At 36.5% G+C, this 19,189-nt stretch overlaps 6 protein-coding genes across 10 annotated transcripts in view; 5 read left to right on the plus strand and 1 right to left on the minus strand.

Moving 5' to 3' along the window:
• Positions 1-19,189, plus strand: part of LOC114875351 (trichohyalin) — a 156,185-nt gene that overhangs the window by 17,636 nt on the left and 119,360 nt on the right. The window lies entirely within an intron of this gene.
• On the plus strand, positions 53-3,231 carry LOC114875356 (neuronal acetylcholine receptor subunit alpha-5-like). 3 transcript variants are annotated; one of them, XM_029185542.2, is made up of 8 exons: positions 53-231; positions 686-864; positions 933-977; positions 1,043-1,152; positions 1,240-1,453; positions 1,730-1,907; positions 2,579-2,710; positions 2,799-3,231. In XM_029185542.2, the coding sequence occupies exons 1-8, from the start codon at positions 177-179 to the stop codon at positions 3,152-3,154; spliced, it is 1,269 nt and encodes a 422-aa protein (XP_029041375.2). In that variant the 5' UTR covers positions 53-176; the 3' UTR covers positions 3,155-3,231. The 3 variants fall into 3 exon arrangements, with proteins under 3 accessions (XP_029041375.2, XP_029041374.2, XP_029041373.2); XM_029185541.2 differs by having other exon boundaries at positions 56-231; positions 689-864; positions 2,579-2,731; XM_029185540.2 differs by having other exon boundaries at positions 58-231; positions 2,579-2,731.
• Positions 3,436-6,765, plus strand: LOC123987940 (neuronal acetylcholine receptor subunit alpha-6-like). The gene is made up of 7 exons (XM_046286365.1): positions 3,436-4,117; positions 4,197-4,241; positions 4,310-4,419; positions 5,242-5,464; positions 5,531-5,708; positions 5,778-5,930; positions 6,001-6,765. The coding sequence occupies exons 1-7, from the start codon at positions 3,893-3,895 to the stop codon at positions 6,372-6,374; spliced, it is 1,308 nt and encodes a 435-aa protein (XP_046142321.1). The 5' UTR covers positions 3,436-3,892; the 3' UTR covers positions 6,375-6,765.
• LOC114875361 (neuronal acetylcholine receptor subunit alpha-10-like) lies at positions 10,356-13,981 on the plus strand. 2 transcript variants are annotated; one of them, XM_046286364.1, is made up of 8 exons: positions 10,356-10,632; positions 11,088-11,263; positions 11,332-11,376; positions 11,442-11,551; positions 11,639-11,852; positions 12,499-12,676; positions 13,329-13,481; positions 13,549-13,981. In XM_046286364.1, exons 1-8 carry the CDS (start codon positions 10,578-10,580, stop codon positions 13,902-13,904), a joined length of 1,287 nt encoding a protein of 428 aa, XP_046142320.1. In that variant the 5' UTR covers positions 10,356-10,577; the 3' UTR covers positions 13,905-13,981. The 2 variants fall into 2 exon arrangements, with proteins under 2 accessions (XP_046142320.1, XP_029041386.2); XM_029185553.2 differs by having other exon boundaries at positions 10,359-10,632; positions 11,085-11,263.
• Positions 14,529-17,429, plus strand: LOC114875355 (acetylcholine receptor subunit beta-like). The gene is made up of 7 exons (XM_029185538.2): positions 14,529-14,867; positions 14,947-14,991; positions 15,060-15,169; positions 15,944-16,166; positions 16,233-16,410; positions 16,480-16,632; positions 16,703-17,429. Exons 1-7 carry the CDS (start codon positions 14,643-14,645, stop codon positions 17,074-17,076), a joined length of 1,308 nt encoding a protein of 435 aa, XP_029041371.2. The 5' UTR covers positions 14,529-14,642; the 3' UTR covers positions 17,077-17,429.
• Positions 17,150-19,157, minus strand: LOC123987941 (neuralized-like protein 2). 2 transcript variants are annotated; one of them, XM_046286367.1, is made up of 3 exons: positions 18,370-19,157; positions 17,970-18,293; positions 17,150-17,897 (listed from the first exon to the last, which is right to left on the minus strand). In XM_046286367.1, exons 1-3 carry the CDS (start codon positions 18,713-18,715, stop codon positions 17,779-17,781), a joined length of 789 nt encoding a protein of 262 aa, XP_046142323.1. In that variant the 5' UTR covers positions 18,716-19,157; the 3' UTR covers positions 17,150-17,778. The 2 variants fall into 2 exon arrangements, with proteins under 2 accessions (XP_046142323.1, XP_046142322.1); XM_046286366.1 differs by having other exon boundaries at positions 17,150-17,900.

The raw sequence follows: 19,189 nt of genomic DNA on the forward strand, positions 1-19,189 counted from the left end.
AATCAAGCAGTTATTATTGCTCTATCTGAAAACTCGCAAAAAAAAATGCATTCGACCAGTGTGGGGGCGTCTCGCGTATCTTTCGCTTCGAATTTCACGGGGCATTCAATAATCGTTCGACTACAAACGAGAAATCAGTTCAGTCGACTGGTGGCTGTTGGCTCATTTCGATCAAAATGAGAACATTTACGGCGCTCGGTTTACTCCTCGTCTTCTTCCATAATGGTTCTGGTAAAGTGTCGCTAAAGTTTCCAGATCCTGATCTTTAAAATTTCTTCTCCTTTCAACCCTTTCCAATTGAACTGTTTGTAATTCCGTGAAGTATTTACCCTTTGACGAAGGGAAGGGTTAGTTGTGACCTGGACCTACTAAGCATTGAAATGTTAAGAATTTAATAGAAATTTTTTCCTCAGTGTTCGAGGGTTAATTATCATTCTATAAAATAAACTTTAATTCATATTTGATGTGGTAACCTTCAGAGTCGTGTCTGCAAATAGTTTCTCACGATTTTTAAATGTATTCGTTTTAACATTGAATTAATTAAACATATCAGTAATTATAAACAGCAAGTCGTACGTTTTCATGTTTTGAATTACAAATTCCAGTGTGTGTGTCTCTCTCCGCCACTCCTTCGCATCGTTCTTCTATCAAATGTTCAATTCGATTTACAAAAATCTTTACACAGAAGCTAGCTTGGGTTTCGACCTCTTCTCGTTAAGTTGTAAAAATTATGACAATCCGTCGCCGATGTTGAACCTGAAGAGGCATCTCTTTTGCCAATACGATCGCACTATTCGTCCGACTCTTTCTCATCATGTCGTCAACAACGTGACCATGAAGCTGTTGCCAAAGATCCTGGAATTCGTAAGAGAAAATTTCCATCGATCATCGTTCAATCGTTCTCGCGGTTTGTCATGGTGTTTACGTTTTAGGACGAATGGAACAGCCGGTTGACGTTGCACAGTTGGATGGCACTCGTAAGTGACGGTAATTATCATTTTCATTGAAACTTATCGATGAAACCGTTCGATTATCTTTGTAGACGTGGACCGATTCGCATCTGACTTGGAAACCAAGCGATTTCGATGGGATCAATTTTATTCACGTGAAAAGCGACGAGATATGGGTGCCCGATTTGTCGGTTTATAATTCGTAAGGATGCTTTAGCTTCAGAATTCTGTGCCGTTTTTCTTTACCGGTGTATTTTGTACAGTTACTAATGGCTTCTTTCGAAAACAGTGGTGATATGGCGATGGATCAGACAGGAATACCTCCGACTACTTGTCTGATATTCAGTTCAGGATCGGTCAGTTGTGTGCCATCCTTGAGTCATACTGTCAAATGTTCCACGAATTTCGCTCACTGGCCTTACGATACTCACCATTGTCGTATCAATTTTGGCTCTTGGTCCCATTCCGGGGCGGAAGTGAATTTTCATTTAGACAAAAAAGCGGTAAATCGGTTGAATGCTTTAATCGACTAATTGTAATTATACAGGGTGTCCCAGTTTCAGTGGTCCAAAAGAAAGTGGGTGATAGAGGACATCATTTCCGACAAAAAAGGTCCTATAATAATATGTTCGATTTTTGATGGTACGAAAATTATTTCAATTTTAGTGATTTGTTATTTTTGTCAGAAATGATGTCGTCTACCACCCACTTACTTTTGGACCACTGAAACTGGTACACCCTGTGTAGAAATCATATAGGAATGTCTTATGATTGTATAGTTTCAAATGGACGGATACACGAACAATAGTCAATGGGATTTTAAAGTAACAGACGCGTACATATTTCTGAAGAAATACAAATGTTGCCCGAACGATACTCATCCCATGATCGTTTACGAGTTATTTATAAGTCGGCATTATGGGATGCTGCATACCACGTATGTCACGCCTGCTATCGGTACGGATATTCTTTCTTAATTACAGTAAATTATTCGCTCACCGTTTAAAACAGAATACCTCATTTAAAATTGGACCAAATGACTTGAGGTTTCGCGAGAAGCTATACAAATTAATTTACCAAGATACGTGCTTCTGTCGTTTTAAAAAATTATAATTTCTCGAAATCGGGGAAAATATAGTAAAAGGAAATTTTTTAACTTTTTTATCTGAACCTGTAATAAAAATTTAAAATATGTCATTTGTAAATTTTAGTGTGTTACGTGTATGCGGAAAATTTCATCGAGATCGGACAATGCGCTCAGAAGTTACAAGTAATTAAAATTTCCGAAAATCGCGACTTTTCATTGAAGAACGTGATTAGTTCCGTCTTTTAATTACTTAATTAATTTTAATTACTTGTAACTTTTAAGCGCATTGACTTATTTGAATCTACGAAAGACATATTTCAAATTTGTCTATTTTTTCACGATTTCGACAAACTAATTTTTTAAAATATCAATAGTACATATCCTAATAAATTAATTTTTATAGCTTCTCAAAAAGCCTCGAGTCATTTGTTTGAATTTAAAATGAGATATTCTGTTTTAAACGGTGATCGAATAATTTTCTGACCCACTGTATGTATCAATCGGTTAGACAAGTTCGTTTACTCGTATCCTCCTCTTCCAGTTGTGATGTTGCTGACGATAACAGTTCTTTGGTTGGATTCGGGATCCATAGAAAGAATTGCCTTGGCTAGCGTCAACTTAATTTGCCATATACTTTGCATATTTGATATGCATTGGCAATTACCGCACAATGGTACGAATCCGCCTTACATACGTAAGTAAAGAATATCGTTGAAAAATCTTGATCAACATCGGTGTGTTTGAACAATTTCGTATTTTAGTACTTTATTACCGAGATTCACTGGCTATGGCGGTGTTCGCGTTACTTTTAACCGCTTTACTACGGAAAATGCAAGACATGAGCATCGATGTACCAAACTGGATCTCAACGACGACGACGTTCGTGCTGAACAACCGTGCTGGACGTTTCCTAATTCTCACCGACGATAATGGTAAATTATCCAACAGTGGAATACTCGGTGGAGAGAACGAAGAGAATTCGGATCTCCCGAAAACAGAGGCTAGGTCCAAAGAATCGTCTTGGAGACTGTTCGCAGCCATCATCGAGTGGATATCATTCTTTGCCGTGGTTTTTACTTATATCATCATTCTGGCCACTCTGGTGCTAGCTACTTGAAAAACAAGAGCTCCTTTTTAATTCTACGTTTCATCGATTGTAGATTCTCATTGTCAATAAACGATCATTTATAGCGATTTCTATACTGTACTATGTGTTAAATTAGTCGATGGTCATCGCGGTTATTCCTGCTCGATTCAGTTGCCATTTTCTGAAGCTTCAAATAAAGGATGTTTCTATTTTTAATTGATTAGAACTGCTGGATCCTTCCACCTCGAATCCTCATATTTACAATAATAGCAATATTGAAACAAGGTCGATAGTAAGTTTTAATCTATAGTTCATTACGATGCTTGAACAATCCTCTTGGGAGTAATTTTTCTAAATCTAATTCATCGATTGCTACAGAATCGATCTAATTAAATGTTTCAAAGTAAAACGCGATTATCTTTAAGAAAATTTGGCGGTTTAGCTTTCTTGATTTGCTTTTGATTTTGAGATAAGGAACACGAACAAATATGGCGAATTCTAGTACATTTCTTCTTCTGCACTTCTCTTTCATCAATGGAAGCTTCAGTTACATAAGACTGTACTTTCATCTCGTACAAGTGTGTAATCACGTAACAGAGAGATTCCAAATTTTTCACACTGATTAAATGATAGGTCCTCGATGACGTACCCGAAAAAGGGGCGGATTTCCATGGTTCGGTTTAACGTTTCACTGGGCGTGCAATGGATTCTCTTCGATCTTTCAATGTACAGTCGTAACACGAGTGCCACATTGATTGGTGCTTCAGAATGAAAAGCATCTTTATCCCGTTCCTCGTGATCTTCTGCATCCTGCAGGATCATCAGGGTTCCTGCATGTTCTTGCAGAGTTGCAAGGAAATCGTGGATAATTCTACCTTGCAACGATTGAAAGAGTATCTATTTTGTTCTTACGACGAGGAAGTTAGACCCGTTAGCAATCATAGAAATGCTATTGACCTTCAGTTTGCATTGAACATACACCAGTTTGAAGTCGTAAGTAATTCAGGCGAAATAGTCTTTCGAAGTTAGTGAAGTTTTGTACTGGAAAATCTTTTTTTTTTTCAATCATCAGGATGAACTGGCAAACACGGTTGACTTTCACGTTTGGACTAAATTGGTGAGTAAAGTTAGAAATCGGAGGGATCTGTAAAAAATTCGTATTCATTATTTTCTAACACACCATAGATCTGGACGGATTCTCATTTGACGTGGGAACCATTGCAATTCGATGACATAAAGTGGCTTCATGTAATGAGCCATGAGATGTGGGTGCCAGACATAGTGTCGCATAGCGTGTAAGTTCTATCCATCATTTCTATGGTGAAAACAAAAACAATTTCTAACAGAACTACCCAAGTGTTACGCTCACCTATTATTGAAACTTTGTCACCTTGTAGAGCTCGTCGAGCTGAACACGCCTATACCCCATTTTGGGGACAGACGGCTAATTGTTTAAAAGATATTAACAATTAAAGTCAGTTACTACTTACATTGAGAAGTATGACAAAGTCGCACGTACAAACGGTTAGCTCCGCGGTAAAACGCTTGTCTCGCAATTTGAAGGTCCACGGTCCAAATCCTTGGTTCTCAACATTTTTTTTTCTTTTTTTTTTTTTTTTTAAAGATAATTTGTCTCTTGTATCTGTTTACAATTATTTGTGTAATAACAAATAAACGCGTGTAAATTTCGAATGCGGTAAGGGTGGTAATGTACGTACTGGATAGGAAACATAACTTAAATTCTATAAAAACAGCAGCGTATGTAATTAATTGTTAATAAATGCAATAGCCCAGCTGTAATAATTATTCAAAAAGAGACAAATTATCTTAAAAAAAAAAAAGAAATGTTGGGAATTAAAGATTTGAACCGTGGACCTTTAGACTGCGAGAACCGTTTGTATATGTGATTTTGTCATAGTTCACAATTCAAGGAGTAACTAACTTTAATTGTTAATGTCTTTTAAACAATTAGCCGTCTCCCCCAAAATGGGGTATAGGCGTGTTCAGCTCGACGAGCTCTACAAGGTGGCAAAGTTTCATTAATAAGTGAGCGTAACACGCGGGCATTTCCCCTCGTAAGGTTTAGAAAGGCTTTTAAGCTGTCCGCTTAAATTCAGGTCAAACGTGGACGTGAATACAGAGATACCAAGGGTTGAATGCGGGTTGCATTTCATGGGTGTAGTAGTTTGCACACCGATGTTGGTGTACACCACCTTTTGCGAATCGGATCACACATGGTGGCCGTACGATTCGATGAATTGCAGTTTGTACATTGCATCCTGGTCTCATTCCACCGACGAGATCGACATACGTTTCGTAGATGTCGATTCAAAAAACGAAGTGGGTATCGCAAAGTGAATCTTGGATCTTGGCAACAGTTAATCCTAACGTTTCTTTCATTCTCAGCGCAAAGAGGATATTTATGACGACAGTTTGGAATGGGAATTGGTGCACATTTCTCAGACCGAACGTTTGGTCGAATCAAAATTCGGTGTGGAGTTCACTAGCAAAATGTTGTGTTATCATATCATCTTGCAGAGATACAGTTCCACCTACACTTCCTCTTATATGACAATGGTTTTAGGTTTGTGAAATATTATTCATTTTAAGGCTCGTTAGGTATTATGAGATTTACTCGTTCAATTGTGCACAGCGCTAATGACAATGACGTTGATGGTACTGTGGTTGGATCCAAGATCCACCGAACGTATGGTAGTCGCGAATTTCAATTTTATTTTGCACCTGATTTGTTTGCAAGATTTGCAATGGAAACTTCCTTACAATGGCAATTATCCTCCGAAACTAAGTAAGTGTACAATATTTCTTCTTTCTTAATTTACTGGGTGTCTCTTAATTCGTTGAGTATCATTTTTTAGTTTTCTTTTACGAGAATTCGTTAGTTCTGGCTGCATTCTCGTTAATTCTTACAAGCATTCTTCGCCACGTGCAAGAATTGAACACCGATGCACCGGCGTGGTTATCGTCGGTAACGATTTCGATTTTGAAAAGCAGAGTAGGTCAGGTGTTTTTAATAAGCATCTTAGACCCGAAGGTATCAGCCAGTATGGAAAGAAACACTGATGACAACACGAATCTCGTGTCATTCGACAGAAAGGAATCCACTTGGAAATACACCTCTATTTTGATCGGTTGGATAGCCTTCTTCAGCGTGTTATTTGTTTACGTGATTATGCTCGCACTTTTCCTACCGACGAGCAATAGTGCCAAGACCTTCGTGGCGAACACGTAAGTGAGACAACGGTACAAATATACGTATAAAATTTTTTTTTTTTTTTCATGAGGAGGGGACACTAATTGTCACCAAGGTCGAATGATTTAACACCATTAGATTTTTTCTATGGAGTTTATGGAAAGTGAAGTTTACGCCACTAATCCAAATACTATTGACGAGCTGAGCACCAAAATCACAGTCGCTATTGATGAAATTGAATTCCACTTGTGTGAAAATATAATGAAAAATTTGGTGAAACGCATCAGGCTCGTGAAAAAAGCCGAGAAGCACATTTAAATTATATTGTCTTTGATAACACAGGCATGCGATGAAACAAATACAAGGGAATTGATAGCTGAACTTTATGTATTTTTTGGTGTTGATTTAAAATAAAATAATGAAAAATTTCTATCACGTCACGTTTTCTTGAAAAATTCAATATTACTTGGATTTTTATGAACGTTTACTACCATAAAAAATTTTATTCGGCGTTGAATTTCTTCCCTCCCTGCCTGGACATCATTCTACCGTAGTAAAACCTACAGAATACCCCTCTGTGACACCTCTCCGTAGCAATCTCTCTCTACCAATAGAGTCGTGCGAATTCTTATCTCATAATTGATTGCTGAAAAATCAATTTGCCTCACCAAGAATCGCTTTATTTATTTTACATAGATTTAAATGGATGAAAAGCACTGTTGCCAGATAGTACATGCAAAATTGTTCGCGAGAATTCCTGTTCAAATAGGATTTTAGCAAAAATATCGATATCGATTTTACAAAAAATCCTGACGTGATAGACAAAAATTTAGGTCATTTTCGAAATCAGCACACCAAATAACATAACTTTTCTTGTATTTTTCAAAAACTTCAACTTCACAAGCCTGTGTAATTAATGTCATACAGTAGACTTTGTATTGAAATAAAGAAACTATACTTCCAGTTTTATTTCAATTTTAAGATGTGACACTAAATTTGGATAACCCTATAGAATAAAACCGCATTGGAGTTTTTCTGATCCTTGAGTGGTTGCAACGATAAACAGATGAATCAGAAGGAAATTGTTTTATAATCAAACGATTGCGTGATGAGCAGAATCTTTGAGGGAAGAAATAATAATTTAATTATTAACTTCGAAGCACTGGTCATTAAAAAAAATTTGAAACACAATAGACTCTTGGTATTTCATTATTTAGAAAAGTTCGATTGTCCTTCGAGTACTTCTTGTTGTCATCGTTTTTCAAATAGAAATGAGCAATAAATTGATATTAACACTTGTACGCAAACATCACGTTCGTCTTATTTAATTAACGATAATTAGACTAAATTAATAATTACTAGACAAGTATATACGTTATGCAAACAGTGTGAAACGTTCCCGAGTATATTATTAAGACTGAAAGGAAGTTGATAAATGTTTTTAATTTCAGTTTTATGAGTCCAGAAGAATGCTATGTCACTGTTTTCTCGGAGCATATCTTATCACTAAATTATTTCAAAGTCTGATTACGAGTGTCTAATGAGCCAAGTAAAGCATAGTGCTTAGAATTAACAATTTTATTTAATAATGAAACTGAACTTTGTAGGTATATTGTTAATGAGCTGTATACTTGCAGAGGAAAACATAATCAAATCTACCTTAACTATGTCTACCGTATCGATCACACGATTATTAATTCTTCATTAAACTTTTTCACGACATGGACATAAGACACGTTCTTACAATCTCATAGATATCGATTCTCCAGCATCAAAACATTTTTCATTTGCATGTAAACCATTGTTCTTTCGACGGCGTATAATAAACATGCTTCAAGTGTGACCTAGACGTAGAATTATTCCACGTTAAATTTCCAGATTTCTCTAACAATTGCCAATTTGATTTATTGACACATTACAAAAATAGGAATCGTTTTCAAACGTTCTCGACAGAAGAGGCGACGGTGGTAGGTTGTTCATCGACGATGTGAAAACGTACAGTGGTGGTTCCGACATCGAGTGCTCCGATATATTTCATTCTTCCAAAAGAATAAATTTTTTAAAATGAAATTATTCGTCACATTCGAACTCCTACGAATTGTTACAATTGAATAGATCCACGTGTTCACGAAAAACGCTCAACGTGTCAGAGAGGATGGTACGAAAACGCGCGGCGAACTAGGCACGTTTATCGCGTGTGCTCGGTATTTTAAGTAGAACGTAGCGCTGCACGCATGCTCCGTTCAGCGACTTCTTTCAGATTAAATTCACGTAGCTCGAAGCGATGAATTCGCCCCGCGAGTGAGCGAGCGAGCGAGCGAACAACGAGACTCTTCTATTCTTATCGGCGCGACTTGGTACCGGACGTCGCGATTAAATGCCTCCTTGGTAGCGATGTTATGCGATAATTAGCTTTGACACTTGAGGACAACACCTAAACATCTTTCTATTTCAGGTTGAAAATATAGTCGAGCATTAATAAAAATTTAGATTATATTTTTTCCAATTAATATGCAATCGTTATGAATTAATTATGATTCTGTTTAAATTAGACGGCAATCTGAACATTCACAGCAAGTGACCCCAGAAGCACACGTTTTTTCGACCATTTTTTCCCAATCGAATTTCAAATTCTACAGGGTGACCGTGGTAAAGTGTGACAGGCGTTTTATTTCGTAAATATTGATGACACGAAAAATTGTTTATATGGAAATTGCACGGTACAAGGGGGCCTATGTTTTGGCGTGAACGAAAATTTATTTACATTAGTAGTTTAAAAGATATGATGGTCAAGTTTCGTTTTTTAAATGGAACCATATATTTTTTTTCAGATCATGTAATTGTGCTTTTCAAGACGAATTCATTGAGCTGTAGTTAAAGAGTAACCCCAAATTTCGCCTATTTTTTCCCACTCAAATTTCAAATCAAACTATGTGCCAATCAATTCAATATGATGGTACATTAATCTCAGACAAAATTTATGTTGAGCATAGGGGTAGTTTTGGAGATATTGGAGGTCAAAATATTCTCAACATTGTCCAAGCACTGTATACACAAAGAAAAGGTCAATACTGCTTTGATAACAGTGGGGATTTTTCTGTCTCCTCCATTCCTGTTGTTTAACATTTTAAGGGTTGTTAAATATTTAGAACTGCCCTCGAAACAGTTTTTATTGAATTTCTCGAAAATAAATGCAGATACGAAAAAGTTTTTTTGACAAAAGTTGTTTGTCTTAAAATTCTGCACAAAAAAGGTCTCTTTCATTTTTTCGATAGAACTAATCCTTTACTCGAAAATCTAACTGAAAAGATATAATTTCTGAAAATAACATTGTAATATAAACATCGATTTTTTAAATATATGTATTTGATGTAGAAAAAAAATCAGTTTTTCAACATAGCAACTAGCAACTCTTTATTTTCATCCTTTATATTTTTATAGAATCAGATATGATTTCCGCAATTTCTGACTAAAGGATTAGTTCTATCTATTCTAGTATATAGTGACAAAATATATAATAATTTAGAATTTTTTCTCTACATCAAATACATATATTGCAATGTTATTTTCAGAAACTATATCTTTTCAGTTGCGATTTTCGAGTAAAAGATTAGTCCTATCGAAAAAATGAAGAAGACCTTTCTTATGTAGAATTTTAAGACAAACAATTTTTGTCTAAAACATTCTTTCGTATCTGTCTTTGTTTTCGAGAAATTCAATAAAAACTGTTCTAAATATTAAACAACCCTTAAAATGCTAAACAGGAATGGAGGGGTCAGAAAATCATTTTGATTAATTCCAGTAAAATCCCCATTGTTATCAAAGAAGTATTGACCTTTTTTTGTGTATACAGTGCTTAGACAATATTGAGAATACTTTGACCTCAAATATCTCCAAAACTACCCCTATGCTCAACTTAAATTTTGTCTGAGATTAATATACCATCATATAGAATTGATTGGCACATAGTTTGATTTGAAATTCGAGTGGGAAAAAATGGACAAAATTTGGGGTTACTCTTTAATCGGTCAAATACTGATCTTTCGACTATTTATACGCGTAGAATTAATCAAGCAGTTATTATTGCTCTATCTGAAAACTCGCAAAAAAAATGCATTCAACCAGTGTGGGGGCGTCTCGCGTATCTTTCGCTTCGAATTTCACGGGGCGTTCAATAATCGTTCGACTACAAACGAGAAATCAGTTCAGTCGACTGGTGGCTGTTGGCTCATTTCGATCAAAATGAGAACGTTTACGGCGCTCGGTTTACTCCTCGTCTTCTTCCATGATGGTTCTGGTAAAGTGTCGCTAAAGTGTCCAGATCCTGATCTTTAAAATTTCTTCTCCTTTCAACCCTATCCAATTGATGTGTTTGTAATTCCGTGAAGTATTTACCCTTGGACGAAGGGAAGGGTTAGTTGTGACCTGGACCTACTAGGCATAGAAATTTTAAGAAATTAAATAGAAATTTTTTCCTCAGTGTTCGAGGGTTAATTATCATTCTATAAGATAAACTTTAATTCATATTTGTTGTGGTAACCTTCAGAGTCGTGTCTGCAAATAGTTTCTCACGATTTTTAAATGAACTCGTATTAACATTGAATTAATTAAACATATCAGTAATTATAAACAGCAAGTCGTACGTTTTCATGTTTTGAATTACAAATTCCAGTGTGTGTGTCTCTCTCTGTCACTCCACTTCGTTCTTCTATCAATTGTTCAATTCGATTTACAAAAATCTTTACACAGAAGCTAGCTTGGATCTCGACATCTTCTCGTTAAGTTGTAAAAATTATGACAATCCGTCGCCGATGTTGAACCTGAAGAGGCATCTCTTTTGCCAATACGATCGCACTATTCGTCCGACTCTTTCTCATCAGGTCGTCAACAACGTGACCATGAAGCTGTTGCCAAAGATCCTGGAATTCGTAAGAGAAAATTTCCATCGATCATCGTTCAATCGTTCTCGCGGTTTGTCACGGTGTTTACGTTTTAGGACGAATGGAACAGCCGGTTGACGTTGCACAGTTGGATGGCACTCGTAAGTGACGGTAATTATCATTTTCATTGAGACTTATCGATGAAACCGTTCGATGATCTTTGTAGACGTGGACCGACTCGCATCTGAATTGGAAACCAAGCGATTTCGATGGGATCAATTTTATTCACGTGAAAAGCGACGAGATATGGGTGCCCGATTTGTCGGTTTACAATTCGTAAGGATGCTTTAGCTTCAGAATTCTGTGCCTTTTTTCTTTACCGGTGTATTTTGTACAGTTACTAATGGCTTTTTTCGAAAACAGTGGTGATATGGCGATGGATCAGACAGGAATACCTCCGACTACTTGTCTGATATTCAGTTCAGGATCTGTCAGTTGTGTGCCATCTTTGAGTCACACTGCCAAATGTTCCACGAATTTCGCTCACTGGCCTTACGACACTCACCATTGTCGTATCAATTTTGGCTCTTGGTCCCATTCCGGGGAGGAAGTGAATTTTCATTTAGACAAAAAAGCGGTAAATCGGTTGAATGCTTTAATCGGCTAATTGTAATTATACAGGGTGTTCCAGTTTCAGTGGGTGATAGAGGACATCATTTCCGACAAAAAAGGTCCTATAATAATATGTTCGATTTTTGATGGTTCGAAAATTATTTCAATTTTAGTGATTTGTTCATTATTTCCTACCTTTTGCAACAAAATCCGTTTGTAGTAAGATTGAGTCCATGAATCGAGATAATTTTTCTAATAGAAAACACGCTTTTCGTGAAGACATTTTCTTTCATAACGATACTTTCAAAGTTAAAAACCAAACACCAAAATCAGTAATTATTCAAAATGAAGAGATATTTCATAAACTTTTCTAGCAAATAGAAAACAATTTGTTTTTGTGTTTGATAGCCAAATTAATTAAGTACATGTAAGCTGAATTTGAAATCAATCCATCAAGTAGTTTAGTCATAGTGATCGATTTTGTTCCGAAAGGTAGGAAATAATGAGCAAATCACTAAAATTGAAATAACTTTTGAATCATCAAAAATCGGACATATTATTATAGGACCTTTTATGTCAGAAATGATTTTGGACCACCCACTTGCTTTTGGACCACTGAAACTGGGACACACTGTGTAGAAATCATATAGGAATGTCTTATGATTGTATAGTTTCAAATGGACGGATACACGAACAATAGTCAATGGGATTTTAAAGTAACAGACGCGTACAAAGTTCTGAAGAAATACAAATGTTGCCCGAACGATACTTATCCCATGATCGTTTTCGAGTTATTTATAAGTCGGCATTATGGGATGCTGCATACCACGTATGTCACGCCTGCTATCGGTACGGATATTCTTTCTTAATTACAGTGAATCACAAAATTATTCGCTCACCGTTTAAATAGAATACCTCATTTAAAATTGGACCAAATGACTTGAGGTTTCTCGAGAAGCTATACAAATTAATTTACCAAGATATTTGCTTCTGTCGTTTTAAAAAATTACAATTTGTCGAAATCGGGGAAAAAATAGTAAAAGGCAATTTTTTAACTTTTTTATCTGAGCCTGTAACAAAAATTTAAAATATGTCATTTGTAAATTTAAGTGTGTTACGTGTATGCGGAAAATTTCATCGAGATCGGTCAATGCGCTTAGAAGTTACAAGTAATTAAAATTTCCGAAAATCGCGACTTTTCATTGAAGAACGTGATTAGTTCCGTCTTTTAATTACTTAATTAATTTTAATTACTTGTAACTTTTAAGCGCATTGACTTATTTGAATCTACGAAAGACACGATTTCGACAAACTAATCTTTTAAAATATCAAAAGTACATTCCTAGTAAATTAATTTTTACAGCTTCTCAAAAAGCCTCGAGTCATTTGTTTCAATTTTAAATGAGGTATTCATTTTTAAACGGTGATTGAATAATTTTCTGACCCACTGTATGTATCAATCGGTTAGACAAGTTCGTTTACTCGTATCCTCCTCTTCCAGTTGTGATGTTGCTGACGATAACAGTTCTTTGGTTGGATTCGAGATCCATAGAAAGAATTGCCTTGGCTAGCGTCAACTTAATTTGCCATATACTTTGCATATTTGATATGCATTGGCAATTACCGCACAATGGTACAAATCCGCCTTACATACGTAAGTAAAGAATATCGTTGAAAAATCTTGATCAACATCGGTGTGTTTGAACAATTTCATATTTTAGTACTTTATTACCGAGATTCACTGGCTATGGCGGTGTTCGCGTTACTTTTAACCGCTTTACTACGGAAAATGCAAGACATGAGCATCGATGTACCAAACTGGATCTCAACGACGACGACGTTCGTTCTGAACAACCGTGCTGGACGTTTCCTAATTCTCACCGACGATAATGGTAAATTATCCAACAGTGGAATACTCGGTGGAGAGAACGAAGAGAATTCGGATCTCCCGAAAACAGAGGCTAGGTCCAAAGAATCGTCTTGGAGACTGTTCGCAGCCATCATCGAGTGGATATCATTCTTTGCCGTGGTTCTTACTTATACCATCATTCTGGCCACTCTGGTGTTAGCTACTTGAAAAACAAGAGCTCTTTTTTAATTCTATGTTTCATCGATTGTAGATTCTCATTGTCAATAAACGATCATTTATAGCGATTTTTGTACTGTACTATGTGTTAAGTTGGTCGATGGTCATCGCGATTATTCCTGCTCGATTCAGTTGCCATTTTCTGAAGCTTCAAATAAAGGATGTTTTTATTTTTAATTGATTAGAACTGCTGGATCCTTCCTCCTCGAATCCTCATATTTACAATAATAGCAATATTGAAACAAGGTCGATAATAAGTTTTAATCTATAGTTGATTATGATACTTGAACAATCCTCTTGGGAGTAATTTTTCTAAATCTAATTCATCGATTGCTACAGAATCGATCTAATTAAATGTTCCAAAGGAAAACGCGATTATCTTTAAGAAAATTTTGCGGTTTAGCTTTCTTGATTTGCTTTTGATTTTGAGATAAGGAACGCGAACAAATATGGCGAATTCTAGTACATTTCTTCTTCTGTACTTCTCTTTAATCAATGGAAGCTTCAGTTACATAACACTGTACTTTCATCTCGTATAAGTGTGTAATCACGTAACAGAGAGATTCCAAATTTTTCACACTGATTAAATGATAGGTCCTCGATGACGTACCCGAAAAGGGGGCGGTTTTCCATGGTTCGGTTTAACGTTTCACTGGGCGTGCAATGGATCCTCTTCGATCTTTCAATGTACAGTCGTAACACGAGTGCCACATTGATTGGTGCTACAGAATGAAAAGCATCTTTATCCTGTTCCTCGTGATCTTCTGCATCCTGCAGGATCATCAGGGTTCCTGCATGTTCTTGCAGAGTTGCAAGGAAATCGTGGATAATTCTACCTTGCAACGATTGAAAGAATATCTATTTTGTTTTTACGACGAGGAAGTTAGACCCACTGACGATCATAGAAATGCCACTGTCGTTCAGTTTGGATTGTACATACACCAGTTCGAAGTCGTAAGTAATTCAGGCGAAATAGTCTTTCGGAGTTAGTGAAGTTTTGTACTGGAAAATCTTTTTTTTTTTCAATCATCAGAATGAACTGTCAAACACGGTTGACTTTCACGTTTGGTCTAGGATGGTGAGTAAAGTTAGAAATCAGAGGGATCCGTAAAAAATCCATATTTATTATTTTTTAACGCACCATAGACGTGGAGGAATCCTCATCTGACATGGGAACCATCGCAATTCGATGGTATAGAGTGGCTTCAAGTAATGAGTTATGAGATGTGGGTGCCAGATATAGTGTTGCATAGCGTGTAAGTTCTATTCACCATTTATATGATGAAAACAAAAACATTTTCTAACGGAAGTACCCAAGTGTTACGCTCACTTATTAATGAAACTTTGTCACCTTGTAGAGCTCGTCGAGCTGAACACGTCAATACCCAATTTGGGGCCCAGGCGGCTAATTGTTTAAAAGATATTAATAATTAATGTTAAACAAATAAGGGTAAAACGCTTGTCTTGCAATCTAAAGGTCCGCGGTTCAAATCCTTGGTTCCGAACATTTTTTTTTTGTTTTAAGATAATTATTTGTCTCTTATTGTCTTTTATATCTATTTACAATTATTTGTGTAATAACAAATAAACGCGTGTAAATTTCGAACGCGGTAAGTATGGTAATGCACGTACTGGATAGAAAACAATTTAAATTCTATAAAAATAGTAGCGTATGCAATTAATTATTAATAACTGCAATAGCACAGTTGTAATAATTATTCAAAAAGAGACAAATTATCTTGAAAAAAAAAAGAAATGTTGGGAACTAAGGATATGAACCGTGGACCTTTAGATTACGAGAACCGTTTGTATTTGTGAATTTGTCATACTTCTTAATGTAAGGAGTAATTAAGTTTAATTTTTAATATCTTTTAAACAATTAGTCGTCTGTCCCCAAAGTGGAGTAAAGGCGTGTTTAGCTCAACGAGCTCTATAAGGTGACAAAGTTTCATTAATAAATGAGCGTAACACTTGGATAGTTCCCCTCGTAAGGTTCAGAAAGGCTTTCAAAGCTGTCTGCTTAAATTCAGGTCAAACGTGGACGTGGATACAGAGATACCAAGGGTTGAATGCTGGTTGCATCACATGGGTACAGTACTTTGCGTACCCACGGTGGTGTACACCACCTTTTGCGAATCGGATCACACATGGTGGCCGTACGATTCGATGAATTGCAGTTTGTACATTGCATCCTGGTCGCATTCCTCCAACGAGATCGACATACATTTCGTAAACTTTGATCCTGATGGTCTAGTGGGTATCGCAAAGTGAATCTTGGATCTGGGCAACAGTTAATCCTAACGTTTCTTTCATTCTCAGCTCACAGAGGATATTTATGACGAAAATTTGGAATGGGACTTGGTGCACATTTCTCAGACCGAACGTTTGGTCGAATCGAAATTCGGTGTGCAGTTCACTAGCAAAATGTTGTCTTATCACATTATCTTGCAGAGATACAGTTCCATCTACACTTCCTCTTATATGACAATGGTTTTAGGTTTGTGAAATATTATTAATTTTAAGGCTCGTTAAGTATTATGAGATTTACTCGTTCAATTGTGCACAGCGCTAATGACAATGACGTTGATGGTACTGTGGTTGGATCCAAGATCCACCGAACGTATGGTAGTCGCGAATTTCAATTTTATTTTGCACTTGATTTGTTTGCAAGATTTGCAATGGAAACTTCCTTACAATGGCAATTATCCTCCGAAACTAAGTAAGTGTACAATATTTCTTCTTTCTTAATTTACTGGGTGTCTTTTAATTCGTTGAGTATCATTTTTTAGTTTTCTTTTACGAGAATTCGTTAGTTCTGGCTGCATTCTCGTTAATTCTTACAAGCATTCTTCGCCACGTGCAAGAATTGAACACCGATGCACCGGCGTGGTTATCGTCGGTAACGATTTCGATTTTGAAAAGCAGAGTAGGTCAGGTGTTTTTAATAAGCATCTTAGACCCGAAGGTATCAGCCAGTATGGAAAGAAACACTGATGACAACACGAATCTCGTGTCATTCGACAGAAAGGAATCCACTTGGAAATACACCTCTATTTTGATCGGTTGGATAGCCTTCTTGAGCGTGTTATTTGTTTACGTGATTATGCTCGCGGTTTTCCTACCGACGTGCAATAGTGCCAAGACCTTCGTGGTGAACACGTAACTGAGACTACGGTACAAATCTACGTATAATATTTCACATCCTTAATAGAAAACGTTAGATATTAGACAATCGATGATTTTTCTATAAATACATTTATTCTGAAAAACATTTCGGATTCAATTGACTACGTCAATTCGATCCATTGTTGCGTGTGTTAACAGTGCGACCCAATGTAATTTTACATCACTTTCGTTAAATACAAGTATGTAAGTCGTATCAAGTTTAGAACGAATGTTACATGTATAATTTTGCGTTAGATCAGATGTTACATGAAATGTGTGAAATTTCAGTGAAATCGTGTACTATATTATGATATAGCGTAGCTGCTAATAAATGTTAATTAAAAATGTTAATGAGAGTGATCAGCGTTCCTCGACTTATCAGAGAACTTATCCGGTGCTCTGTCAACAACTTCTTACATTATGTACAATTTAAAATTTGGCATTCACGCGAATGACATTATACTACATATACAGTAAATTATACAAACGAAGACACCGCTTAATGGAAAGTTACGGAGATAGAATTTTTCCATTCGTTCGAACGATTATCCTTCGTTAATTAGAATAAATGAAAGCGTAATTCAAGCAATAAACGTAGTTGTAGAAAAGTTTAACTGTAAAAATATTATATGAGCATCGAAATTGCTATTCGAACATGATTTGAGATACAGTCATTTGATAAAGTGGAATGATATAGAATTTACTGTGATTGGTACAGTAAATAATCTTTTAGAACCCGTGGAAGTGGAAGCGAATCGACTGCGTTCCTTTTAGTATACTGTAATATAGCATCGCGGCAGGCACTTTGTAGGGTAGATACTGCTGAAACATATGGTTGCTAAAGATACTGTATTTAGCATATGCGAAGAAAATTTAATTTGTAAAACATACCACCGTATAGCTGAACTATTCTGACTTGTTTTGTAGTACCATATACATCTACTACTGCTCGTAAAGGTCCTGCCTTGTAAGGTATATCCTTTCCACACACCCCTTGATCTTCACCGTTGATTATGAAGTGCATCTCAGCCTTGTCCGAGCCAGCCTGTGGCACGTACATAATTCCAATACGACTACCAGCATCGGTAGGTAAAATATACTGAGAAGGATCAATTATATTTGGTCTAAGAGCGTTGAATGGTATAACTCCACGAGAAGTTTGCACATTGACCCCATCTGTGATTAGTTTCTTCTCTCCGGATGGTATTCCTTCGCCTTGAAACATAAATAAATGAAATCTTTACCTATAAAACTTTAATCCCTGGGGATAAAGAAATTAGACAATCTTTACCGTATCCTTCGAAGCTATCCCATATAGTGTGACTTTTAGTAATAGCAAATATCCATGTATTTCCCAGTCTGACAAGATTAGGCATAGCAAATTGTGGCAGACTGTTGCTCACTGAAGCTGGATCGAGTAGGGTAAGCCCTAGTCGCATGTGTCCGCTCCATCCTCTTTCAGTCTTTTCAATTTCCACTAGGAATATCTCACCTGGTTGTAACGGCTTCTCGCTGAAGGCCAGGGAGTTAGCAAAACTAGCTGTACGGTATGCCACGGTACTGTCTTCGCGTAGCACAATGTTTTCACCGTGGGTCGGGTGAAATCTTGTTACTATCTTCCTGGATTTCTCCGTCATCGTAACGTGGAATCGGTGGAAGATTTGTTTCCGAGTATCGGTATTATGAGTCTTCGTATATGCAACGACTCGCTCTCGCGAGAACCTTCATCGAGGTTAATTCGAAGGGGAAAGTTTGAAAAACTCCCACACTCGGCAGAAAAGAATGTGGATGTACTTTCCGCGCGATAAGCTCGATTTGAATGATACATTGGAATGTTTTCGATGATTTACATGGTTGCTCGAGAATACCCGATGGTATAGAAAAAACGAGGTTAGGTATTCATCCTGATGATGCTTTCATCGAAATTAATACTAAACGATCGTATTTTTACACTATTCTTCTGTATATTTTCATCAAATTCTTATATTAACAAATTGATCTTTTGATTATGATTTCTAATTAAGAATACAAGTATACACCAAAATCAGTAAATGTTTCACGGATGCTACAACTGAGAGAAACAGCTGATTGGTTATATTTATGGCAGTAGC

The sequence above is a fragment of the Osmia bicornis genome, chromosome 7, assembly GCF_907164935.1.
Source record: "Osmia bicornis bicornis chromosome 7, iOsmBic2.1, whole genome shotgun sequence".
In the NCBI taxonomy this organism is placed as follows: domain Eukaryota; kingdom Metazoa; phylum Arthropoda; class Insecta; order Hymenoptera; family Megachilidae; genus Osmia; species Osmia bicornis.